Source organism: Trachinotus anak, unplaced genomic scaffold (genome assembly GCF_046630095.1).
Source record: "Trachinotus anak isolate AG129_WGS33_773 ecotype Australia unplaced genomic scaffold, CSIRO_AGI_Tana_v1 ptg000001l, whole genome shotgun sequence".
Lineage (NCBI taxonomy): Eukaryota > Metazoa > Chordata > Actinopteri > Carangiformes > Carangidae > Trachinotus > Trachinotus anak.
This window is the reverse complement of record NW_027273852.1, coordinates 9,832,983-9,860,211: the sequence shown is the minus strand read 5'-3', so window position 1 is coordinate 9,860,211 and position 27,229 is coordinate 9,832,983. Positions and strand designations below refer to the sequence as shown.

Genomic DNA, 27,229 nt, shown 5'->3' with positions numbered 1-27,229 from the left:
TACTTTGTTTCCCCGAGTCGGCAGTACAGCCTCATTACCAGCGCACCAGACCACATGTGTGAAGCACCTGGGTGAACATCCTCCCTCCTGTGACGTATATTGGTTTACGAATGACGACATGTGCACTGTTTCCTCTGATTGGCTCCCCGGAAAATGAAAATGACATTAACCAAGATGGCGCCGGGCGACAGAGAAAAGTGATGAGAGAATAGCACAACAAGCGACACAACCATACAACAGTGTGCATTTATTTAACCTGTGCGACTATATCGGACCAGACCTCTAGCTTACCATCGGTAAACTGCCAACCACCTGCGGAGAGACCGCGTCCGGGGATATAATTATTCAGCTAACTGTTTGCTAAGTAGCTGTTAAAGTAGCTAGCCTAGCTAACGTTAGCTAACTGCGGAAGGCGAGTGAGGAGAGGGCAGGCAGCTCGAAGTACAAGCCGACAAGTCAAGCTAATTTCTTTTAAAAACCAAGCGACATCTCCGTTTGATACATTAACCAGCTTGCGATACGGACCAGGTCATCTGAACCAGCGGTCTGTGAGGAAACTAACGTTAGACCTCTGATAAGGCAAGCAGAGAAGACGAGGAAAGGCGTCATCTTTGCCGATCTGACGCCATGGCTCACTCTCCTATTCAGAGTGGACTGCCGGGGATACAGGTAAATATATATATGTATATATATATTATCACATTAAAAGCTAACTTTCAGAGGCAGCTTCATTTGGTTCGGAGACGACATTTTACTTCACATTTCCTCCTACCTTTAGCGCGGAAGTTGAAGTATCTGCCCCCAAAATAACTTTATCTAACGTTACAGGAACACTGCATCAGTATCACATTCACCACTATCAACCTTTGCTTTTCCGTGATAAATGCACTTATCGTCAAAGTCCAGAATGACTGTATTTAATCAGATTTATCAGCAGGGAAGGTTGTCATCTTGTTCGTCTTTCTCCTATCAAATCTAAGGTTACTGAATGATTACGGGCTGACAAATCATAAAAATGCTCTTTTTTCTGATGATCGAACTTATTCCTAATTTATAAATAACCATGTATCCATTATAGACTAAAATACCACTCACAATTTTCTATAGCACAAGTTGATGTATCCACGTTGCTGTCTTTTGGCTTAAAGATTACAATTATCGAAATATTTTTTTCTATTATCAACCAGTCGATTAAATGACTAATTGTTTCAGCTCTAATCATTGCTGAGATCTGACATGATGCTCTACAAACAGTATATTATGTGTTTACTTCCTTATATTGGTGATATATCATGTAATAAGCCCTGTTTATCATTTGTAACACAATACATCTATTCAGTTTGCTATCAGGGTTGCAGATTAATCTTATCTTTTTAATGTTGATTAATTTGACAGTTATTTTGTCGATTATGCAGATATTTATTCAGTGCAGTAAGAGTTACCTAAGGTGGTGTTATTTAAGGCTGCAGCCACTGATGTGTTATCTCAGGATAAACCCTAAAACAATAATTACTGATTAATCTGGCAGTTCTGTAGATCTATAAAAGTCAGAAAAGAATGAATGTTTTTTTAATGATTCACTTTGTCGGGACAATCCTTAAGAATTTTCAATTTACAGTTTTAGAAAATTGAGACTTCAGATTTCAGAGGTTGGGATCAGATCATGTTTGGAATTCATGCTCAATATACAAATCAAATGATTAATAAATTATTACACAGTTGTAAATAATCTATAAATCCACTAATCATTAAATTAGCGAACTGTTTCAGCACTAATCTCATCAAATTGCTTGTTTTCTCCCATCAACACTTAAGAACTTAAAGTTTACTGTCACAAGAAAATAGTTGCTTATTAATATTCTTTCAGTTGACTAATTGATTAATTGACTGGTGCTCTCAGCTGTGTTTTTGACCCAGATTTTTTACATTAGTTAAAAAAATCTATGTAATATCTATCTATGTAATATACTTGCACTTTATGGGCTGCCAATGGTATAGTAGTTTGAAGGGCGTTTTTTATTTCTTTCTTTATTTCTTTTTTTAGTTTTTTTTTTCCCCTGGATAGTCTATATCTATAGTATAGATAGATTGTGTTGAACTTTAACTATTTTTAAATTGAACCAGCCACAGCATGTGCCCTGGTTGAGGAGTTTGTGCAAAGTAGGTCACACTACAGTTCACATGAGACAACTGGTATTCCATTGATAGCACACAATATAGCTATTTTACTTGAATTGTGAATACTTCATTAGCATACGCACGGACTAATACAGGTTTAGAGGGTGAACAACAGATCTGAACCCACAGGTAACCATGCAGAGAGGTGTTAGCAGCTGGAGAACTGGCAGTGAGCCTTCGACCCTGAGGGTGTGGTGCGTGGATGACACTAGACTACACAGTTGTGTGGGGCAGATGGGAGAGCATCAAACACATGCTTTTAGAGCGAGGTTCAGGGAGCTTTAGTTGTCGCAGTAAACCTGCTGACTGTGTATATGGCAAGTACATTCCCATCATGTGTAGTCTGTGGTCACAGTGCCCTTGTTGTTTTTCCCATTGTTTTTACAGAGGTCAGCCTCGACATTATAATTTTCACCTGGATGACTGACCACACCAGTGTTATGATAGTATTTTGGTTGTGTTGTTTCTGCTCTGCTTTATTCTACACCACTCTGCCTCTTTGTCTTTGATGTAAAGTTCCTTTGCTATTAAATTCACCAGCCCCCTGTTTGCCAGTTTTTCAGAGTGCAGCTGCTCATCTCCCCTTCCATATTGGTTTGACCACCATGCATTAGCACTTTTACAGGAAACTATTCTCTGGAGGGACTGTAAAGCAATATGCTGCATGAGCCAACAGATCATCCTCTTAGGGAAGGGTTACCTGGTAAATTAAGCATCAGGCTTAAATGCATCTGTTCTTTACTATCAAAGCTACTTCAAAAATCTAATTTGTTGCATTAAAAATTTCTGATTAATTTAAAAATATACATCCTTTAATAAAAATGCAACTTTTTCCAGTATAGACCTATTTTTGTACTACTTTTAAATTTGGAAATTATGGCACTGCAAAACTGCTCTGTCATTTTAAGTGAATGATTGCCATGCACCAAGGGAAATTGAAGTGGCCAACTTGAAGACCATTACACCATCCCTGGTGCTCCATGGGACGTAAAGCCATTTAGTTCAGTCAATCAGTCAGGTTTTCTCTGGCCCTGTGCAGACCTGGAGTTAAAATAGATCTTCAGTGATTCAGCGTTAAAATGCGTCTCCACGTGCGTCTCGAGTGACCACTTGTGATCGGACCTCACTTCCTCACTTTATATGCAAATAAACACATATGTATTGTTGTTTTTAGCCAGTCCAACAGACAGGTCCGTTGTCAATGTGCTTGTGTGTATCCAGTGTGTGTGTGTATGTGTGTGGGAGTGAGACAAAGAGAAAGAGGAGTTAAGTGAATCCTTGCGCACAGCTCTACAGGTTTCAGTCATTTGAAATAGTAAAATATTTTCGGTTCACGATGAAACTGACAGGACTGATCAGACGGTCGCAGAGGACATCACTAGAGTAGGCGGTTCTTCAATGTGGCCCAGGATACATTTACAGTCGTACTGTTAGAAGAATGTGGCTACATGTGGCCCAGACCAGTTTCGGATGTGATCTTAATGAGTGGATCTCAAATGGGTCCTCAATGCGTCTTGAGTGCATTCACACCTGTACTTAGAGCTGTCTACTTGTGATCAGATCACCCGAAACAGATGTTACCAGGTCTGAGCAGGGCCATATGCTAGATTGTCTTATGATTTAATTGTTACTCAAAGCCACACAGTTTGTCAACAAAGGATAAATGAAAGGTTCTGACTCATTTGTTGTTATACATTTTGGTTTTGAATTCCATACACTACTTGAGTTTGGTAGTTTTGATGGTAATATCCCTCATTGATGTTTGCATTTTGTCCATGCTGGAATGAAGATAGATTGTCACAACCTTCTCCAAACAGACTCTTTATCCACAGACACTACGAAACAAGGAAGGAAACCATTAAAATGTGAGGAAGGTTATTTTCTCTTTTCCATAAAGGTCTGTTTATTAGTCATGGTTATTACCATTCAGCCCATGAAAACAGTTGTATAAAGTCTTTTGTGGCTGAGTTTTCTGAAGTGTGAAAAAATAACCCTGATGATCTCACCAGGGTTTGTCTCAGCTTGTGCTTTGAGTCTACACATTTGTGACAGAAAACTTCCATTACAAACTAAAGGAGTGGAGTTTGAAAGCCAGTATCATTTACCTGGCAGTGAGTGAGTGGAATTAAGATAAGGAGTTAATTTATTGAGTAGTCTATTAGCATAAACTTAATTGGGAACTATTTTGAAAATTGATTCATCAATGAAGTAATCTTATAAGCAAAAATGCAAAACATTCTCTGCTTCCAGCATCTTAAATGTAAGAATATGCAGCTTTTCTTTCTCATGTATGACAGTAAATTGAATATTTTTAGATTTTAGACTGTTGGTTAGATAAAACAAGCAAACTGAAGATGTGACTGTGGGTTTTGAGAAATTGTAAATGCCATTTTTCCCCCCAATTTCTTTTTTTAATTGAGATAATAATCTGCAGCTTATTTGATAATGAAAATAATCATGAGTTGCAGCCCCACATCACAGCTTACAGGATATAAAGATTGCTAGAGGAAGCTATTCGCCAACTGTGGCATTTTCTCTCTTCACCACACACAGTTTCATTCTCATCTCTGTCCCATTCCATCACACAGTCACTCTCGCTCACCTGAGAGGAGCTCTGCCCAGATCTTCTCTTGTCCAGATGTTTATATTATGTTGTATGTATGTATATTGACAAATGGTGTAAGGAGAGGCAAAACTATGCCCTTTGGTGATTTAAAAGTATTTCTTTCTGTTTAATAATATCATTTTAACAAATTTTACTTTGTGCTCATATGTACAGCTGTGTGCCTCTGTAGCAACCGCTTGAATACCTGTTAGTTTACCTCCTGTACTTTTAAGTTAAACATGTGGTTTTTAGTTTCCTGTAGTTCTACGTTATTTAAAATGCACTCTGTTCTCTCTCTCTCTCTCCATCCATCTCTCTGTCACAAAGAATTTCAGAGCTGACCCAGAGGAGCTTTTTACCAAGCTGGAGAGAATAGGAAAAGGCTCTTTTGGTGAAGTTTTTAAAGGCATCGACAATCGGACTCAGAAAGTTGTGGCTATTAAAATTATTGATCTGGAGGAAGCGGAGGATGAAATAGAGGACATTCAACAGGAGATCACAGTTCTCAGCCAGTGTGACAGTCCCTTTATCACCAAGTATTTTGGATCCTATCTCAAGGTAAGCTTGAACCTCAGAAAAGAACACAATTTAGTGAACTTGTGAATAGTCCATGCTTGAATACATATGTAAGTGGTGTGTTCCTGCAAGCGTGTGCATTGAGTGCAATGTAGGTCAATAAATAATGCATATGGGCAATGGAACGAGTATTGCCTGTGTAATATGGCACAGATTGCTGAGGAACAACTAGAAATGGGTTAACATTGCAGTTGTATGCACACTGTGAGTATTTGAACATGACCAATGTTTTCTTCCTTTTAGTCTGTACTCCAGCATATTGGATTTGAAATAAAACAATGGCTAAGAGGTCCACACATTCAGCTTTAATATCAGTGTGTTCACATACACACATATATGCTAAACAGTATGGGAATTCTCGCTCTTTTTACACCTAGGAAAGTGCAGCGTGACCTCCAGCTCCTGTGATATTCATCTGCTGTGAATGTAAACTCCCTTAAAAACCATTACAGCTTGCTATGTGTATAATCAAAAAAACAAAAACAAAAAGCAAATGTCTCAGGTGTTTTGGTCATCTGGGAGAGTGTAATTGACAGCACCACTCAGCTGCAAAAAATATTTTGTAACTATAGTAGATTTTCACCCTACATGTGATGGTGCTTAGAGTGCCTCTCACAGCATTTACTATGGTACTTAGCAGCAGTAAGGAGAGACGTGGTGGTCCATTAGCTCAAGTTATGCTGCTGGCTGAAAGAGAGAATTAAGGCTTATTTGTACTGTGTGTATGTAAGTATTTACATGTATGTTTTAAAAAATATACACATTGGTAGTCATTGGGTCTGTACTAGGAGTTTTTTAAAATAGATTTTGTGTTGATTTTGTTTCAGTGTTTCTTTTGTAGTCCGCAACCATTGATCATGTTAATGGGAAAGTGATCTATTCCAAACTTAACTACTGGTGCTGCTGCTGGAAACAGAAAATGCATCAGTAAGTGCAAGCTAGAGGATCTCTACCAGACAGGACATACTCAACAGTTTGTAATAAATACAACATATAAAAACTGAAATGAAATAGGTAGGCTGTAGGTTTGAACTAGGGGGTGACAATGATACATACAGTGAAAATCTGTCAGAAAACAATGAGAAGTTAGCCACTGATTTGTCCTGCCTAGGACAAAGCTGTGGCTGCTCATGGAGGCAATTATGCTTTAAAACCCTTAGTGCCTGACTGCCACAATTTGTGTCAAAAGTCTTTCTCTTCTGAGTCATAACTCAGTCAAATCTCAACACACAGACATGATCCACATAGATTAAGATTCATATGCACTTGCCCCTCCCAGAGATATCATTATCACTGACATTCACTGCACATAAATGGTCATAAATCTGCTTGGAAATCATAGAAATAAAAATTATCTAGAACCTGGCTGAGAATCACCATGTTTTTATAAGTAATCCAGTAATTACAAGTAATCCAGTGATGGTTATCTGTACATCCTCAGGTACATTGCTAACAGGAACTGCTGACAGCTGACTTGTGCTTTTATTGATACCAGTTTGCCAAAATGTTACAAATAAGGGCTAAACTTTGTAGCCCATAGCACACCTCACTGAAGCCATAGCAACTTCATACTTCCTCCTCACATCCCCCACAGCATTATGGGAACTGTAGTTCTGAAGCCTGGAACATTATTATCTTTCAAATAGATGTAAGACAAAGAATAATAATAGAAGTGACAAAATCCATTAACATTAACATTTTTCATGTTGCACCATACATTTTTACTGATGCCAAAAACGGACACTACCATCTGGTTGTCTGCAAGCATAAATCCTAATCATACAAACTCCATTCATTTTGTTTTATACTAAATATGAAAAAAATGTGAAGAATAAATGTGTGTAGATTTTGTTTTGATATCAAGTCTCTGTTTTGTATTGCACCGCTCTCTACGAAAAGAAATTTCTAAGTCATCAAAAAGTGAGAATGAGGAGAAGTTACTTGCATCTCCTAAAGGGAAGCATAAAGAAACAACTGCTGCAGTGTGAGCACTGAGCAGCAGTAGAGATAGACACAGAGACAGAAGTTTGACATCTTCAGGAGACTGTACACCTGGAAATCGCAGCACACAAATTCATAGATCTGGAGTTGTAGTGATACTCTGGCTGAACTAACTTCACAGATAATATTTCATTTATTCATATGAAAATATTGCACTTGTGCCAGAAACAGGTGTTAGCCAAGGCTTCTGAGCACAATTGGACTGGACAGCTGAGATGTGTCTGGTGTTTCAGACAAGTACAGGATTCATTCCTCTGTAGAAGAGGGGATGTCCTGTGACTTTTTAATTTCTCCATAATGTATGATCACATATTATGAGGATGTTACCTCAGTACACTGCCTACTGATAATCTGACTTGTATAAAAAGGTTTTTTAAGAATTTGCTTATTTATCTGAAATGTTCTTTTTCTGGTTAAAGATTTAATATACAGAATTGATTGTACCTCTGTTGTCCTTCAGTAATTTAGGCAGTGATAGCTTGTTTTGTCACTAGATTGAATTTTAACATTGCTTTGATTGTTAAATGTAATTACATGTGTATGGTTGATTAGTAGTATTCTCAGCTCCTGGAAAAAAAAACATAAGTTAACCTGTATCAAAATGTAAGAAGTAGAATATTTAATTATTAATCGTAGGAGTGTCAGTCAGTGAATAGATAATTATGTCGGTAATGTCACAGATCAATAGTAAACTGACTCCTTCTTTATCTTATGTAATATGTACCTGTTTCTCAAACAGACTCAACACATGGTACATTAGCCTGGCCTCTTGCATTTAAAAACGAAATGGTTAAACCAAAAGTTAAAATATTTATCATAATCTTTCCTTCATGTCAGTAAGTTTGTATCTCCACAAAGCGCACAGTAAGTTAGCTAGTGCAGCCTTAAGCCTCTCCAAATCTACTGAAATAAATGAGGAGCGATTACTTTTTAAAGCTGCAGAAAGAGGAGAATTTACTATTAAGTTATTTTGGCGTATTTTTTTATAAAAGTGGAAACTGTTAATGAATCTGTTTTAATACCTACTGAAACTGTGAACAGTATTTAGACTGACCAGCTGATTTACTTTTCAGGGTACAAAGTTATGGATTATTATGGAATACTTGGGTGGAGGATCAGCCCTTGATTTGGTAAGTTAGTAAATGACCAATTTTAAAATGATGTTAACTTCGACTGTTTCATTTGTTGACCCTTATCATCATTCTATAATGTGAAAAAACAATGTGAAATTTGTGCTGTCTTTCAAAGTCACCTGTTATTCTCTCATTTATCCTCTATTCTAGTTGGAACCAGGTGCACTGGATGAAACACAAATAGCCACAATCCTGAGAGAGATCCTCAAGGGACTTGAGTACCTGCACTCTGAAAAGAAAATCCACAGAGATATCAAAGGTAACACTGGCACATGCCATCACCTCGTTTTAACTACAGGCTTGTAAATGGTTTTATTGTGCACTGGTGTCAGTGTTCTGTTTTGTAAAAAAAAAATCCACAACTCAGAAGAACTGTGATTATTTAGGTCACCGTAAACCTGTCTTTTCAGTGGACTGTCTCTAATCAGATGCAAACACAAGTTAGATCACCTTCATTTGTCCACATTTCACTCCCATATCTTCATTTGTCTGTGTAAATGCTGAAATCTGTATTTCATTACATTTGTCTTTTTATAGTATCAGAAGTAAACCTTGGGTGATAGATAAGTGATAGAGGAGCCCATTTAATCTGATGACATTCATAATACTGAAGCAGGTGAATGTTGCTGTGGTGAGCACAGTGCACACAGGAGGTTTATACAGCTATTTTTTTCCTTCAGTGCTTCTTAGTTCCTGTAGAAAGACAAGTGTTATTCTACTGATCAGAATTTCTTGCCACTTTCCTTTTCCTGCATCTTTATGATGTAAATGAAACGTGTAAAAAGCTTTTAGAAATGCTAATGCTTTACATGGCCAAATAATCAGCTTTTCCAACAGATCTTCAATTTTAGAAACATCGTTACTGCCAGAAGCTGTGAACAATCATATCACTGAAGTGGCTGAGACATTGCTTTGTCTCTATTTCTATAAAATTGTGAATGTTCATTTAAACACTGAATGTTTTCAAAAGCAGTATATGATCCTTCTCGTATTTTGATCTCTTGCTTTCAGCTGCCAACGTTTTGCTGTCAGAACAAGGCGATGTGAAGCTGGCAGACTTCGGAGTGGCCGGCCAATTGACAGACACACAGATAAAAAGGAACACATTTGTTGGAACACCTTTCTGGATGGCACCTGAAGTTATAAAGCAATCTGCTTACGATTCAAAGGTCAGAATTACCCTGAATTATATCCGTCCTGCTATACTTAAGTGCTGGAATTTCTTGTTGATGTGCTGCGTGACAAAGGCATTACATTACAGTGTCTGTGTCTTGCACTATTGCAAGACACAGACACTGTAAAGTGTCCATGATGCTGACAGCTGAATCTCTTTGTGGTCAGATTGGTTTGACAAGCTTAATGTCAGTTTACCATATCAGCTGGCTCGGACTGCACGTACTGGAGCGGCTTCTCTGTTGGGATAGTTAACCTCTGGGCCAGCATGGCTTCAGCAACACTAATACAAAAAGGAACAGCACAAAGAGTCCAGTGACAGTGCATTGAGGAAAAAAAGAAACAGTCAGCCACACAAAGTCAGTGGTGGGTCCTATTCAGACCAGCATTATGAGTTTTCTGTTCTGGTGCCCTGAGGTCTCTACTAGAGATGGAAATTAAATGTTGCTGATGTGTAAAATCATTTTACAGACAAAGATAGAGTGAGTTTACCGAAAGTGGAAGAAGATGTGACACTGAAACTTCATTTAATTTTAGTAGTGCTATGTAGTGTCATTCTTTGGTTTAGTTTTGGTTCCAAAGAAAAAAGTTTTGTGTGAAGTTGCTTCTAAATGATTTGTACCTTTTTTGTCTTTCTCTCAGTTCTCTGTTGACTGCTGCGTGCTTGCTTTTGTGACAAAACTTTCTAAGATAGGTTGTCTAGATCAGAAATGACTGTGAACATATTTTTGAATAACCACAAAATGAGTCAGTGTGGCTTGTCTACACAACTACTGTGTTGCTGTCTTCAGTTTGAGCTTCCTCAGATACACCCGTGCAGCTTAAGTCAGACAGTTTAAATGTCATCTCATGCAGCATTGTGTCAGAGCATGTAATTGTGGAGAAGTATGTGAGATTCTGTTGCTTTGATAAAAGCATCTTTTCATTTCTTTTGCTTTCATTTTTTCCACTTCTTATTTCCTCTCATTTCTTTTGGTTTATAGGCAGACATCTGGTCCTTAGGAATAACAGCAATAGAGCTGGCTAAAGGAGAGCCACCCCACTCTGAGCTTCATCCTATGAAGGTTTTATTCCTCATCCCAAAGAACAATCCCCCAACACTGGAAGGAAACTACAGTAAACCACTTAAAGAATTTGTTGAAGCCTGTTTAAACAAGGAGCCCAGTTTTGTAAGTTTTAAGGACTCTTGTTCATACCATTTTATGTAGTAAGGTGCACTGTACATAAAGAAAGAAAACTATGATTTTAATGTTTGTTTTGTGTGTTTTCCTTAGAGGCCAACAGCCAAAGAGCTGTTAAAACATAAGTACATTGTAAGGCATGCCAAAAAGACGTCCTATCTGACAGAGCTGATCGACAGATACAAGAGGTGGAAATCGGAGCAGTCTCGGGATGAATCCAGTTCTGATGAATCTGATGAGTAAGTTGTCTGCACCTTCATCAACCTTACATCCTGAAGGAAAATCTAGGAACTCAGAGTAACTGGTGGTTCCTACAATCTTGTGTCACTGTAGGGAGCCAGATGACCAAGCGTCCGGAGGCAATGATGCCGGCAATGATGACTGGATTTTCAACACCATCAGGGAGAAGGACCTGAAGAAGATTCAGAATGGGGCAGCACAGCCTGCTGAGCTTGAAAGGAAACAGGTGAGACCATATATCATTCTAGAGTAAAAAAAAAAAAAAAAAATTAATTAATTAGTAGTTGAATATCTCTTGTTGGCAAGGCCAAGTTTTCTGTGTCAGAGGCCTCAGATTTCCCTTTTCAACTTGAAATCATCTGTTTCCAGGTGCAGGAGAGTCCAAAGAGGCCTTTGTCACAAAGCTTATCATCAATCTTTTCTCCATTGTTTTCTGAGGTAAGTTTCCCCAGATGTTAAAAATACCTCATTGGTGCATGGATAATTTAAAACAAAGCTATCAAAGTAAATGTACTGTAATGTAATTTGATGTAATGTAAAGTACTTTGCTGGTCAGCCAGAATTAAATCTGTGTTGTCTTTGTCAGAGAATACTCTACAAATATAATATTTAGGAAGATAATTGCATTGCAAAGTTATCTAAAATCTGTCATGGTTGCAGCTCAAAGAAAAGAGCCAGACAAGTAATGGTAAGCCAGAGGTTGCAGAGGAGCTACGGGAGGCCATTTTCCTGGCAGAAGAAACACACCCAGGCATCTGTGACTCCCTGGTGGCTGAACTAGTGCAGAGACTTCAGAGGTAATTGAAGTGTATATTTTTACATGCCACTTTACTGTTATTTTTTTTTTCATGAAGAAGTCTGATGAAATTGTGTAATTATTTTCAAAAGGTGTTTCCTACTGAAACAGGGTGTTTGGGGCGAGACATGGGGATCATTTTTGGGAAGCTCTGCAATTCAAATAGACAGACAAAAATGTGGGATTGTACAAACATTTGTGATGAATGTATTGGTGTAGTCATGTACACTGGTGTAGCATGAGGTCATTACTAAAGATGCACTGTTTTCTAGACATTTTTCCAGATCTTTAAGGGCATCAAGGGATGTCACTATCCATCTGACAGACTGTTAGTCCACCAGTCCAAACACTTTGGTTCACAGTGAAAGTCACGGGATCACCAATGTGATTGCAATTTATCCTGAGGAGACAAATGTCTAAACCAGATTTCATGGTAATCCAATAGCTGTTGAGACATTTTATTCATAACCACAAATGTGAATGTTATGGTGGTGCTGGTGGAAAAGTCAAGAGAGAGATCATTAAGTCAAGACTGTTCATCGACTGTGAACCATGAGCGTCTGGACAAAATTTCATGGTAATCCATCCAGTAGGTTTTGAGATACTTCAGTTTGGACCAAAGTGGTGGTGGAGCCATGTCACTTGTGTGGCTAAGAATTATACAGATATTCATGGCCCTTAGAGGATAAACTTTGAACACTTCATAACAAACAGTATGCCTCAAACCAAGAAGTCAACATGCTAAATGTTAGAATGTTAATTGTAACCATGTTAGCAAGTTAATGTTGGTTTTCAGTTGACATTACCTGAGCCTGACAAACTGTGTTTTAGAAGTTATTAAATGGGCACTGTACAGAAGGTAAATGTCCTGCCTCCAGGACAAGCTTAATATGTTTTAGTATCAGTAATGGCAAGGATAGGAGTAGTGAAGTATCCATTGTTCATCCATCCAGCAGTTTAAGTATGACAGTCACTGGTGTGACCACAGACATTTTGTGTTGTTTTAGCCTGTGGCCTGTTCAGTAGGTAAATATTAACTTTCCTTCTGTTTGTCAGGTTTTCTGTGCCACAGGCAGCTGCCGCTCAGTGAGAGGAGCTACATCCACTTCTGCTCTAATTTTCCACCCTGGTGGCAGCAGTCAGATCTTTTCCTCTGACCTCCACAGCCAGGATGAAGTCTCCCAGGAAGGTCTCCATCACTCATTTGCTTGAAGCAAATCCTGGCCTACTTAATGTCTGTTTATACGCTAATACACCACCAGAGGCTCCTATTCAGGACAGTCAGTGGCCAGCCAGTGGGCTGCCGCCATGACTGCCACCTGCTGTAAGATTTCCCTTCTCAATACCTCCCTCATAATGGTTTTAGTTCAAGGGTGGTGTTGGCTATCTTTTCTGCAAGGACTCTTGAGTTTTTGGTTTTGGTGAGTTTGTGACTTTTTCACAAAGGTTTACACTCGGCGTCCTTTTGGAGAAAGTTCCTTGCTTAATTAAGTGTATGCGTGTGTGTGGCTGTGCGAGATATCCTGTGAAATGTGCGGTGAAGAGTGACAAGTGGGTTGAAGCATCTATTGAAAACTCAGGTATCCTGCTTTAAGTGGATTGGGTCCTCTGGGAGATGGAAAGAGCTCCATTGGGTGGTTGTACAGACTTGTAAATAAGCTAATTCTACAGATTCATGAAAAAATAATGGAGTGTTTGTAATGGAACCACTGTGTACAAATGGCCAAATGCAACCTGTAGATAATTGTTGTGAGGTAAATATTTTGAGAGACTAAAATGGCCATAAATGAGATTGCCTTGCCTTTGTACTTGTTCTTTTGTGTATCGATCTTTGATTTCTTTAGTTGTAAAACTCTTTAAGTACTCATCCAGTGAATGAAAATGGCTGCCCTCTATTATGTTTTATTATTGATTTATTATATAACTTTTTGGTTTCACACTCTATGCTATGGCTGTAATAATGTTGGAGAATGTAAAAAAAGTGGCTGGATCATTGAAGCCCTGACCAGTTTTAAACACTGGATGCTCTGTTTGCAGCCCAGATTCCACAAGGCCTTGAGTTGTGTTGGATTGTTGGACTTTGCCTCATCCCCTTTTTTTTTCTTCTGTGCATTTGAATGATCAGATAAACTGAGGTTTCGTCCATTCATTCTATTAACAGGGCAGTGCCATCATCTAGTTTGTAAATCGGCAGACTCTGTTAGTCTTCCTAGGAGCTGCAGTGGTACTATATATCTCCTCAGCGTATCTACAGCTTTAATTGCACTTCAAGTATAAATGCCTTTTACTATAAACAAAGTAGCCATAAAACAGTAGCATGAGACTTACAGTATCTTGCAGGTATGCACCATACGATATGGACAAAAAAGTCCAAATGAAGTCTCAAAGCTTGGAATCTGGAGTTGGTCATGCAGTGTAAGATTTGCCTGGCTGTATCTTTTCATTTGGAGAGGGTTTTCAGTTGTATAGTGAATACATATAGACATAGACTTCTCACACAGTAGATGTTCATATTAACATAAAGCCAGGAAGTGTTCAGAGACCAGCGGCACTGCTACTACTTCTGACTGTAGTTTAAAAGGAATGCGCATGACAGTATAAACAGTATAAAGCCTATTGGTTGGCCTGAGCAGTATGCGTTGTAGCATACTTCTACAGGACTGGAGGAATGTTGATTCCTGAATACAGTTGAAGCAGCCTTAGAGTATTTGTGATGAATGGGATGAATAGTATCAGCTTTAAAATGTTAGATCAAATGTTTTTGTTATGATTTCCTCTTTTTCCCTCTGGCATTAAAATGCATTTGCAGCAATATTTCAAAAGACAAATGAGAAAAGATCAAAAACATTTCTTTCATTCCTTCCCAGAATAATGTGCATGAACAAATGGACTCATTTTACTCCTCAGAAGAGATAAATCTTATGGAGTCAGATGATGTATTCTTTTTGCCACAGGGCAACACATGGCACAGGGCAAGTTAAAGGAGCATTTTGATATTTTGGGAAATACATTTATTCACTTTGTGGCTGAGAGTAATATGAGAAGAGTAATATCACATTAGCCGTTAGTTAATTGAATAAACTGGAAAATAGTTACAAAACAGTTATCCTGGCTCTGTGTAATGGCAACAGAATCCCCCTACCAGCACTTTGAAGGCCCACTAAGTAACACATGATATCTTGTTTGTTAATTCACACAGACACCGAAGTGTAAGAAAAACATTTCTGCCTTGTATGGGGTTTATGTGCCCGACCATTTCTTGGCCATGACCCATAACTTCTTAGCGATTCTGCTAGTTCCTGCCAACTGCTCAGAGACTAGAAATAGATGCTGGTAGGTGGCGGTACTGATGGACAGAGCCAGGCTAGCAGTTTCCGCCTGTTTCCAGTCTTTGTGCTAAGTTAAGCTAATGGCTGCCGGCTGTACCTTCATGTTGACTTTAAAGAAGCGAGAGTGGTGTCAGTCTTCTCATCTAACTCATCAAAAAAAAATGAATTAGTGTTTTTCCCAAGCTAAACTATTCTTTTAACTCTTTGATTTTGTCATTTTAACTTGACATTTCCTCCAAATTTCTGTCCAAGTACATTTCAATTTTTCTTTCCTGCTAGCTAATTGTGGTGGAATACACAGCTGAATGAGTAGAAGTCAAATAAGTAGAAACCAAATCAAGAAAAGTTGCCAGTCTCAATCATTTCCTTACTCATCCCATAGTTTGCTTTGTTTCATGCTTTGCTGTGAAAAAATACTATTCTCTTGGTCTTCATTCAAATTTCTCATGTGAAATGTGCCATGTAAGCCCTCCACCCCAAACTGAGACACAAATACAACACAATTTGCACCTTGTACATGGTCTTATATGACTATATCTTTTTATGTGTTGCACTTTGTAGTATTCTTTTGGTTTTTAAAAAAAATGGTACTTAACAAGGCTACAATATTAAGTTGCAATTACATCAGTTTTATCTTCTTTTTTTCCCCCTTGTGTGTTATATGGCAATAAAGCAGTGTGATCGCCAGGAGTCATTTCATAGCACAAGTAGGCATATATTCTATTAAACTATTTTTATAACCCAAAAGATGTAATAGAAGGAGTAAAGTTTGGTTCTGTGATGTGTTCAAGTTTCAGTAAACACTGGATAGCAATCACTTAAAAATGTACATTTCATTTTGTGTGACTTTGCCGACAGTTTATAGTCCAGTATACATGTTTGCTAAATCAGGCCAGTGCTGTTGGATTTATTGGAAGTTGTCAAATGATTAAGGAAAGAATAAAAATCCAGTACAGATTTGATGAACAGTTTTGCCATTATTTGACCAAGTCATACATCTCATTATGACCTCATGTAAAATTAGCTTGCCTGTGACAGTTTTTTAAATTTCAGAACATGTGCATACGTCAACCTACGGTGCCTCAAGGAGATATCACTCTTCTTGCCAGTTGCAGTACTGTATTTCTCTTTTAGTATAGGTGAACTTGTGCACGGTAACCCATGTTAATGTTAAGGTTTTGAAATACACAACTTAATAAAGAAATTATGAAATGAAATATATTCATTGTTAAATACATTTTTAACATTAAAATTCAGGTGCATCTCAAGTTTTTGAATGAGTTCTGTTCAAGTTAAAACCAGACAAAGCAGGAAAATGCCAAATTCCAGGCAGATAAACAAAGCAAACAGCTGTCTGTTAAAATAGCAGCTGTTAAAATAACTATAATTACCTTGAAGCTCAATGGTTTGTTTATTTTATTCAAAATTAGATGAGCCTATAATTATTTTCTCAGAAGGGTAAATGAAAGAGTAATTGATTGACTAAATGTTGTAGCTCAACAGTTGATTCTTGACCTTTAAAACAGCTGTTGTTCTTAGAAGCACATTGGGACTGTGAATTAAAATTAAAAAAACTGTGTGCATGTAACCACACATCAGTGCCAACATGCGTAATGGAAATTATTTGAGTGTCTTGTTTAAAAAAAAAAAAACAAAAAAAAAAAAACAAACTGTGTCAGCAAATACCTCACAGCAAGTTTTATTTATACATCCAAAAACAAAAGATCAAATTTCTCACACTATATACAGATATTACATACAGTGTTTGTACACATATTACATAATTTGTACACAAGAAAAATATACATAAAAATGTAAACCTTTGTATACAAAAAATACCTTAGACAAATTAAACAAGGACCAATAACAAAAGGTGACTAGATTAGCTCATCCTATCTTTAAAAACAGTAATACAGTACATTCAATGAGTATAGGAATTTGTCAGCCATCTCTGAATTCAAGCAGTTACATATACCTACGAGCCCTGTTAATTTTGTTCTACGTGGTTGTTGAGAGAGTAAACTGGTGCAGCGACTAATCTCATGCTATGTGGATACAGCAGTATTGCCTTGCAAACATTTTCTTCCAACCTGACTTCGACAAACACTGCAGTCACTGAGAAGCCCAGTCGTCTCTGGTGAAGCTACAGGTTTACACTTCATAATGTGTTTTCTCTTTGGAAGGGAGAGACAGAACTGGGCCTTCTCACAGCTGGAAACAGGGGGTCTGGTGCAGGCTCAGAGCTGGTAATGATGGCAGCTGTTCATTTAAGGAGCGTCCGAGCAAAAAAAAAAAAAAAAGAAAAATTTAAAAAAAAAAAGACAGACATGGGACATGTGAAACACCTTCGGCCTCATCCACTCCTGTGCAAATCTGTGTTGAAAAAGCAACATAATGTACGTTGATCTGTTTTCTCCACAAAATGAAATGAAATGGCGATGCATATATTCCAATGTTTCAAACCACTGAGAACTGAGTCAATGACCTTAATCTAATAATGATATTATAATGCTCTTACACAGAAGGTCACTCACCCATGTGATCTCAGACTTCTTCCTGGTATTTAATAGCTATCAAAAATATTCTTCATCTGAATATTATTAAAAATGAAATCATCGCATACACAGCATACAAACATTGATCCCTCCGACTTCGACTTACAACCATTTTGATAGCCATTAAAAACAAGAGACTCATTCTACAAGACACAGGTTCCACTGAATACATCGCAAATAACAATTTCAATCCATTGCTACTCAACAATTCACCAACAAACCCCAAGATAGAGACTGCTACTCTATATACCTAATACTCAACAATGTCTGACAGAGCTGTCAAATGTCTAATATAATATCTATCAAAGCCATGGTTTCACTGCTGTATGAGTCATTAACAGACAGAGAGTCCTCATTTTTCTAAAATCAAATCCAGGCCACTGGTTTGCATCATTTCTCTTAAAATCACTTTATGACTGAGTAAAACAGACAGTGCTTTACCTCAGATGTGCCCAACACACCAGTTTATACCATCACAGTACACCTAGCTAAAGAGTAAAGTATTCATTTCCAGTGCCAATTCACTGCCTAAACCTTTTCAGGGTAGTGCGGCCTTAACGTCTTAAAGTGGGTTTCCATGCAAGTCACTAAAGACCATTGTACATGTGGACCAGAGAGCACCTTTGAAAGTAGACACTTAAAGTCCCTGGATTACTCCATCATCACCATTACTATAACACTGAAACTCATTTATTAGCCTCACAAATCCACTCAATATGCCCCGAGACAAGAAGTCAGGTTGACCTGATCACCAGTTTCTGTACGCTCTAGTGTTGAGTGAAACTGCTGTAGAAATACAGAGTGTACAACAGTTATAGAAGCCGAAGTATATTCCTGATCCAGCCTTGATTCAGCAAGTGAAGCTACATGTAATGAGACCAATAAAATATCTTAAATGCTAGAGTTATGTTAATGTGTTTATTGCTTTAAGAAACTAGATTAACCTTCAAGTGTCTACTAGGCCACTCAGAGTCCCACAACCAATGGTGAGGTCAGAGATTTTGACGTCTGAGCAAACAAATAAATGAGCACATATATAGTATACACAATATAAAAACAGCTGTTTAAAAGTATTTTGGTAAATTCGTATGACTGTGAAATCTGACTCAGTAAGATTCTATATCATGATAACAGTTAAATAGCTTGAAACATAATGGGTCACAAATATCACAACTTGTACTCTTGTTTTTTAGGGCGTGACAGAAGCAGTGTATGAAAGAGGTGGAATAAGTTTTTTTTCTTTTTTTTTTTCTTTTTTTTTTTTTTAAATGCAATGGCCATCTGAGCAAGGCAGGGTATAGTTGATCATTTTAAGACAGGACTTTATCTGGCAAAGCAAAAAAAAAAAAAAAAAAAAAAAAAAAAAAAACGACCACCGATTGAGGCTTCTATGAATTCTGAGCACTGTGACACAGATAATCTCTGCTAAGGTCCTTCCGCCAATTTTCACCCGTTTATTTCATCAAAAATCTGAAAAATTTGACTGTAACCCCCTGCTGATGAAACCACAAGGCATCAAACAAGTGGACTCGCACTGACTTAAAATCCCAGAGACTGTCTGGGAGCAGGGTAAAAGAACAAAAATAGAAAATATCGAGGAAAATCTGAGGTTGTGCAAATTCATTATCAAATAGTGCACTATTACCACATTGCACACATGTAGCAGGTGAAGAGGGGTGGTCAATCAGAAGCCAGTCAACTGGATTGTAAGTGACTGCGAGTCCACAGACCGCCATGCAGCCGCTGCCGGCCGCCTGCTCTCATTTACTTTGCGTGAAGGGTGGTGTGGCGCTGTTGGCACTTGCAGCAGTGGCACTAACTATGGAAAAGCCAGCGGGGGGCGCTGTGGAGCTGTGGCTGGGCTGCACGTCTTTCGGGATGCCACTGTGGGAGGCCAATTGATGGCCAAAGGCCGCACTGAACTGAGGGAGCTGTTGCTTGGGCTGTGTGGAGGTCAGAAGATCATGTGAGGAAGATGGGAGGGAGGACGAGGTGGCAGGGGGAGTCGTTAAGCCCGTCAGGCCGCTCTGAGGCATCGCTGAGAGGGCAGCCATGGGCTGCAGCGTCACAGAGTGGGTGGTGGCCGGGGGAGTGGACAGGGAAGTGGATATGAGATGACTTTCTGATCCTATGAGATTGCCAAACTGCGTGGGGTCGGTGATGGGGAGAGGGAGATTATTCCATGATGAGCGTGGGGGTCCTGGTACGCCGCTGAGAGGGACTTCCAGCAGCAGAGGGGTGTCAGTCTGGAAGGAGCTGGCATGGGGAGAAGATATGTGGTCACTGTACGGGGATGGCACATGCTCACTGCTGTAGTGGCTGCCTTGGGGAGATGATGTGGGTGCGTCCGACTTGGCCAGGACATGAGATGCGTGCGTCCGGGAAAACGTTCGCTCCGTTATGGAGGTCTGAGTGAGCAGGGAGGTGGTGGAGGGGGCTACTGTGGAAGAAGATGAAGTCAGGTTGGAGCACGACACTGGGGGCTGGTTAGTGGGCTGAGATGGCGGCGAGGGGGGGAAGTGTCCCCCAGTGGATTGCAGTATATTGTCCTCCAGCTCAAGGCTGGTGAAGTTCTCTGTGGGGATGCGGCTGTTGAGCAGATCCCCCATGGTCCCTGGCTGGACTGGACCAGGGAACACAGTCATGGCTCTGTGGTCAACTCCCTCAGATGGGGCCAGGTCTCCCATGGAGGTCAGGCACACCAAGGAGTCTGGGTAGGACCCCATAGCCTGCAGTGCACGCACCAGTTCCTCAGCCTCCTCTGTGGTGGGCAGGAGCTCTCCATTCTTACCTACACACATACACACGCAACATTTATCATTATAAAATCACAGACCAGGGGGGACTTTGTTCTTGTTCACATAAAAGGCATAGTGGTGCACAAGAATGAGCTGGAAGAGAACCTTCAAACAAGTCAAAGTCCTGCAGGTCATCAGGTAGTCTGGGTAACACATCAGAGAAATCCTCCTGGTTTAGCTCAAGGTCATTTGGAATGTCTGCCATTTCATTGGTGATATCGTCAGGAAGCTCCTCTGTACTTAGGTCTGGAGTTGAAGGGCTCCTGCAACAAAAATGAAAAACCCTTAAGAAGAAAAGAAATACAACAAGCAACATCAGCTTAATGTTACATTAGCTTGTGAGTGAGGGTGCTGTCCTTCATTCTGGATCTCTGCACTCTATATTTTAAACTCAACAGCATAGAGACAGCAGCGGTAGCGCACCTGATGCTGGCCTGTGAGGGCATTACTAGACTTGTAGAAGGCATTCCCAGGTTCCCCTGGGGCAACGCTGGAGGGATGGGTTTCTGAGGCCTCCGCGGCCCTCTCCTCCTCTTCTTCTTGTGTTTTTTGGTGAGCGCCGGTGGTTTGGTCTTTTTACGTGGCTTTCGCTGTTGCTGCTGCTGGTGCTGCACTCGCCGGTTTCCATCCCCACGCAGGAAGTTATCCTGTGTGCAATGTATACAGGAGCATTGAGTCATTATAACATAAGCCCATATGAAATCTGTCACAAACAATAAAGAGAACATATAAGTAAACATTCAACATGTGGGGAAATATACTTTGTTTGCTTGCCAATACACAGATGCAAAGATTTACACCACTCTCATGACTGCACGTTAATTAGGAAGTAGTGTTAGCTGGAGTTAGCATACCTTAAAATGTGTCTACCAGAATCCCTAAAGCTCACTCATTAACACAATGTAGGGTATACTGTTTGTTAAAGCTGAACAAAAAATAATGTGTAAAAAAAAAAAAAAAATACTAATCACAGGGGGCCATGTGTTCTTGGCCACGGCCAGTAACTTGCTGGAGCCTCTGCTTGTTTACTGGATAACTGAATACAAAACACAACTTGTTAATTAGTGAGCTTCACGGGTGCTTATGGGCAGATTTTGTTACCTTTGGACACAGGCAGGCTGTCTGTTTGCCTGTGTTTCCAGTCTTAATGCTAAGCTAAGTTAACTGAGTGAATCAATCCTCTAAACTGACTCTCAGTGAGAAAGTGAATACATACCACTAACACTAAGGGGGTAATTGTTGATTGGCTTCCAGTTCTGTTAAGCTGCCACTTGACATCAATGACACTCATGTGGAAATCATGACTGATTTCAGATTTTTTTTTTGTAGGCACTCAGATCACAGACTCCCTCTCTCGATCTCTTAATTCTAACTGCTCCATTAAGTAACAGAGACTTTACTTTCTGCGATGCCGTAAAAATCATCGATTGTTTGAAGAAACCCTGGCTGACTTTTACCATGCTACCATAGACAGCATCCTTACTGGAGGCATACCAGTATGGTTGGTAACCTTACTGAACGGGATCACAAACAACTAAGAAGGTCAGTAAAATTGGCATTAAAAAAATCACAGGAACACCACTGCCAGAGATCCAGGACATTTATGTCACCCGTTGCAGAGGGGACGTGAAAGCATCATGGAAGACACTGTCCACCCAGCACATGGCTTGTTCTCCCTCCTTCCATCAGGCTACAGAGTGTCAGAGCATTAAAGGCGGTTTCTATCCTGACGCAGTTAGAGTAATGAACAGTGCGCACTTTCACTCCAGATGGTTGTCTGCTGAAGACAGACTGATGGGTTCATTTATTTTACCATTGTGTTCTCTATGATTGATCAGTTATGTATTAATTATTACCTGCTGTTCTGAGGCGGAGCCTGCAAATGAGCTTCATTACATTTGAATACACATCTGCACTTTGAATTTGAACGTCCATTTCCCAACATGCTGAACTTCAGTCTTTTACACTGAACTCACCATCTTTTTGGCATGCTCTTCACAGAGGGGCGTCTGGTGCGTGATATCAAACACAGGGATGGAGCATTGCTGACCATCTGCAAATTTGGCTGTGCAACTAGCAAAGAGTTGCTGAGAACGATTCAACAGAATGTCTACAGAGAACAATCAAGGAGACAACACATGTACCTGACAGAGGGCATGTGATCTTGCACATCACCGTTTGTGGTTTGTAAAAACCTTGTATAACTAAAATTTGATTAAATGAGATTCGATACACTATTCTGTATTAGATAACGGAATTGCACTCATTGTGCTGCACTTCTAGCAACCAGCTGTACAATCAGTGAAGCGGCGCAAAGGATACGCTGAAAGCAGTGTTGAGTGAAGGGCAGAGCTCTGTTGCTGCAGGCCTGGCCCTTTGTGCTGCCAATGCAGGCCCCTGTATCCGTGTTCTGCTGTTTTGCTGGCGCCACACTGTAAAGACATACAACCACAGGACTGAGCAAACAGCTGGGAAACTGACATCACTCCACATTAGTCACATTTCACATTTTAAATAAGGAGATCAAGAAATGGAAGATGAGAAAACGGTCATAAAAGGAGCATACTTTGCACTAAAATAAAATACTGGATGTAACCAAATCTACTTTGGAAATGATGTACATTGAATTTCTAACTTTCCCGTGGGTGATGGAAGGTTTGTGACTGTCTTAACCAAGCTGGTATCTGGTAGTCTTGAGAGATAATCAAAACTGACCAATGTCTCATTTGTGAGAATACCTTGAAGAGCTTTGAGAGGCACCATCAAAGTCCTGGATCAGCTGCCCGGCACAGTCTGGGTTGTTACTGGCAGCGTGCAACAAGGCTTTGCGGAAGGCATAGCGGAATCTCTTTTGGCGGATCCTCGCCCTCTCCTGCCTGCACATGTGCTTGTATTTCTCCTGGAGGTACGAGCAAAGCCTAAGAAGCCGTGTTCTCCGAGAGGAGCCGCAGTCATCTTCCAGCCTGTTTGGGAAACAGTTGAAAGCAGTCATGATGAAAACTGTCAGATCAAAGTTGATGCAGCGAGTACTACAATACCAACCCATTCTGTGGTCTCCAAGAGGTCTGAAAAGGAACAAATCTCTCTGCCTCCTCCTCATCATCGTCATCATCAGCGCTATCTTCTGACCAGTCCAATCCTGGAAGAGAACTAGTTAGAGCGGCTCATCCTTTCAGCAGGCTTATTTCTCATTAACTACAGGATATCTGAAACATCCTACATATAAATTTGGTGAGGAAGAACAGAGTGAGTCTGAAAACTGGTGGTAAATACATTTGAATTAAGTACCTAGGTGTGGAAAGAGGTCTCCGTGCTCCCGGTGTCTCTTGGCACAGAGCTGCACAAGATGTTGCAACCTGGCCAGACAGCTGGCAGAAGGTGAGAAGGCAGAGGGGCGCATGACAACCACATGCCGCTGATTGTTACTGCCACTGTCCTTGCAGCTGACAGGCAAGTGAGTAGCAGTAAAAGGCATTTTCCTGCTGAGTGACGGCCCAGAAGGTTGCACTGGACTGGGTGCTGCATTAGCGGGCATCCCTGGAGGCAGAAAGTTGACCGTCTGAGGTGGTGGTGGATTGCATAATAAACCCTGCTGCTGTCCTGGGAAGATGAAGGAAGTCACGCTGGAGTGCTGGGGCGGCTGGAGAAGACCTGACTGCTGCCTGGGGAGATGAGTGTTGAGTGGTGAGGAGGGGTGGACACGGGGGACAGGAGAGGGGCTAAAGTGCTCAGGAGGTGGCTGGAAGAGGTCCGTGTCATGGCAGAGTTTCTGGTTGAGCACCAGCCGACTCTGTAATTTCTTCTTGATGGCGTTGCCCTTCCGAGGAGTACCCACCTCCTCCCCATCTGTGTCATCCTCATAAAAGGCAAAAGGGTCCAGGAGTTCCCCATCAGGAAGGGGTAACAGGCGTGTACAGGGAGGAGATGGTGGAAGTTCATCTAGACCATTGGGAGCTTTCAGAGCTAGAGAGGGCACAGTTATGTTGAGTGCCACTGACTCCAGGTGAGCCCGTGAGCGCATTTCCTCCAAAGCGTCGTGTTTCTTTTTCCGTTCCTTCTTCGGGATAAAGCCAAGTACCTGCAGGTGACTGTTACAGTACCTATAAAAACAGGAACACATCCTCAGCACACTGTGCACACTCGTAACCTATGTTTTCCACACAGCATAATGGAATCTGCCACACATACACACAATCATACACACCTGCGGTCCTCTGACTTGGGAATGGGGTTGGTGCATCGCTGGCTGTTGTACTTAGCCACATATTCACATTGCTTGAAGGGGGCTGTCTTGTCCTCCAGAACGTGCCGGATACAGAAAGCATAGCCATTTAGTCTGCGCTGCTTGCAGAGCTTTGGGCTGTACGAGCACAACGGCTTATTGTCCACCTCTGAGAAGTGTATGTGTTTGCCTTCATACATCACGTGACTCTTGTCCTTGACAACATCAGCTGATGGGATAAAGTCAGGAGAAACCAAGAATTACATCACTAATACTTCATACTAAAGAGGAAACTATGCATGCACATGCAGAGCTAAGAGGCAAGGAAGTCATCACCTCTACAAGTGACTGTTTGCTTAGTCCAAAGCTAATATAGGTAATTAGTAAAAAAAAACACATTTTCAGGAAGCAAAAATAATGAGGAAGTATAATTTGTTGCATAAATATTTTTCATGTCAAGTCAAAACTTGACATTCCAATATTTATATCTAATTTCATTCATCATTGCTTGTTCACCAAACCACTATGTGAGTGCTGTGAATAACAAATATTTTACAGAAGTTTTAATACTTGTTTGAGGACAATATAGTACACTCTACGCAAAATTTCCGTCTGAATATTAACTAGTTGCTTACACACAATATCATTGTAAGTGTCAGAATCTCTCATTTAGAAACAGCCGGTAAACAGAGAGTATGTGGTTTTGCTAGCACAGCTAGCACTGAAAAGATAATATGATGGTGGTAACACAGCATATTGAATGACAGCGTTCAAAGTTTTAAACTAAAAGTCACTTGCTGGTGTGTGTGTGTGTGTGTGTATCATTACAAGACTAGCTGATTACCTCAGCAACTCCATTTCAAAAAATGTCCTTCCTCAACAAGGAGCACATACGCCTTTTTAAAAGTGCAATGCTTCATAATAAACAAGCATTCAAACAGTCTGTTGCTAGTATATCATAATACACTGTAATGATAATTGTAGCCTTAACTGCACAGTTTCAGCTTAGCTGATGCCTTCAACTTTAATTATGTGTTTTCAAGTTGGGTCTGACATAACTACGGCTCTGACAGCTGAGGTACATGATGGACACACAAGGGCAGGTTGGCTAAGAGTCATTTATATCAGGCTTGGTCAATTTGAGTTAAAAACTTGAGTTAAATACGGAGAACCAGACAGACAGCAAACGGTGACTAACGTTAGCCAACCTAACTACTAGTTGAATCCAGGGGGCTAGCTTGTCAGCATTAGCTTGGAGCCGATAGACAGATGTTAAACTTTATCATTTGAAATGATAACTATATCTACGTATAACATATACCAGTATCTTAGTTCATAAGACACAACTGTACCCTTCTTTAGGCAGAAATAACATATTTCTGACACACACCAGACACGAAAAGTCAAATTTGTTAGTTAGCTGAAACGCTATCAAAGCTAAAAACACAAATTAGTAGGCGGTAGCTAACCAGGAAACGGAAACATAAGCAAACGGCAACAGTATAAAGGTCTATTTTCAGTTTAGTTTTATTTAGAAAAAGCAAGCGTTATCATAAAATCCAAACAATAAATTATCGTCCTTAGTCGTGGGATTTTAAAGTAAACAATCATAATACACCTATGGCAAAATACTTCCAAACAAAGGGTCTACATCCGAGGCTTAAGGCCTGTCATCGAAGGCCTCGGTAATAATCGATATGAAATATAGCCACATAATGTAACATTAGACGGCTCCAAGACTTAAAACTGCCAATATTGTGTAACTCCACATAAAATCTTAAGGCACCCCATCATTTGGTAAGAGCACAGGATATAAAATAAATGACTCATAAACGAGAGGCCTCTTAGCTGTGATAGCACAGCGGCCTCTAGTAGAAGGCCTCAGCGACTGAAGCCTCTGCGAAACGGTACAACCAGAAATCGAGGCCGAGGCTGTATACGATTTCGCTTACCTTGAATTGGTATGGGCTGTGTAAGGTATTCGCTCCAGATAGACGGCCGAAATGTCTAATAGAATCAGCTAGGCTATTTGTGCATCGATAGTCGAGATAGGATAGTAACGGCGATCTTCATCGAGCTCGGTATATCTTAAAATAAGGATGCATGTAAATACAGGCTATCCAGAGCAAATTACAAGCAGTAGGTAGGCTGCTGAGGATTTTTGTTGGATCCACAGCAGACTCCTCACAGCACCACTACAGGCACTGCGGGGACATGACAACAATCCGCTCAACAACAACAACCTCTCCTACCATATTGGAAATTCAACTTTGTTAAAAGCCCCTACAGTGCACAAGTGTCATTTTAATCGCTTTAACACAGACATTACAGTTTGTGTGAAGGACCGTGCCGTTTACATGTTCCACATTTTTGGGCAAAAACATATAGACTAAGAGGTCCAGTAAAGTGTTGCAGTGTGAAATCCACCTGGACCACGGCTAT

General features: G+C 40.1%; 2 protein-coding genes across 2 annotated transcripts; one reads left to right on the top strand and one right to left on the bottom strand.

Annotated features, from left to right (window-relative positions):
- The first annotated feature begins 146 nt into the window (after window positions 1–146).
- Window positions 147–16,174, top strand: stk24a (serine/threonine kinase 24a (STE20 homolog, yeast)). Its single transcript, XM_071474940.1, has 11 exons — window positions 147–669; window positions 5,111–5,341; window positions 8,434–8,490; window positions 8,644–8,752; window positions 9,505–9,662; window positions 10,650–10,835; window positions 10,941–11,086; window positions 11,181–11,313; window positions 11,457–11,525; window positions 11,748–11,884; window positions 12,940–16,174. Exons 1-11 carry the CDS (start codon window positions 628–630, stop codon window positions 12,971–12,973), a joined length of 1,302 nt encoding a protein of 433 aa, XP_071331041.1. The 5' UTR covers window positions 147–627; the 3' UTR covers window positions 12,974–16,174.
- Window positions 16,175–16,895: 721 nt separating this feature from the next.
- Window positions 16,896–27,210, bottom strand: ino80da (INO80 complex subunit Da). Its single transcript, XM_071474927.1, has 10 exons — window positions 26,740–27,210; window positions 24,770–25,016; window positions 23,854–24,665; window positions 23,608–23,704; window positions 23,304–23,528; window positions 22,888–22,997; window positions 22,542–22,675; window positions 20,989–21,212; window positions 20,671–20,828; window positions 16,896–20,558 (listed from the first exon to the last, which is right to left on the bottom strand). Exons 2-10 carry the CDS (start codon window positions 24,985–24,987, stop codon window positions 19,528–19,530), a joined length of 3,009 nt encoding a protein of 1,002 aa, XP_071331028.1. The 5' UTR covers window positions 24,988–25,016; window positions 26,740–27,210; the 3' UTR covers window positions 16,896–19,527.
- Window positions 27,211–27,229: the final 19 nt, after the last annotated feature.

Excerpts from the sequence above, each read along its gene's own strand:
- stk24a (XM_071474940.1), top strand. The coding sequence starts at position 628 with ATGGCTCACTCTCCTATTCAGAGTGGACTGCCGGGGATACAG. Across the intron at positions 8,753-9,504 it reads AATCCACAGAGATATCAAAG|CTGCCAACGTTTTGCTGTCA; the intron begins GTAACACTGGCA and ends TCTTGCTTTCAG. Across the intron at positions 9,663-10,649 it reads AATCTGCTTACGATTCAAAG|GCAGACATCTGGTCCTTAGG; the intron begins GTCAGAATTACC and ends TTTGGTTTATAG.
- ino80da (XM_071474927.1), bottom strand. The coding sequence starts at position 24,987 with ATGTATGAAGGCAAACACATACACTTCTCAGAGGTGGACAATAAGCCG. Across the intron at positions 24,666-24,769 it reads CCCAAGTCAGAGGACCGCAG|GTACTGTAACAGTCACCTGC; the intron begins GTGTGTATGATT and ends CTGTTTTTATAG. Across the intron at positions 20,829-20,988 it reads CCCTCACAGGCCAGCATCAG|GAGCCCTTCAACTCCAGACC; the intron begins GTGCGCTACCGC and ends TTTTTGTTGCAG.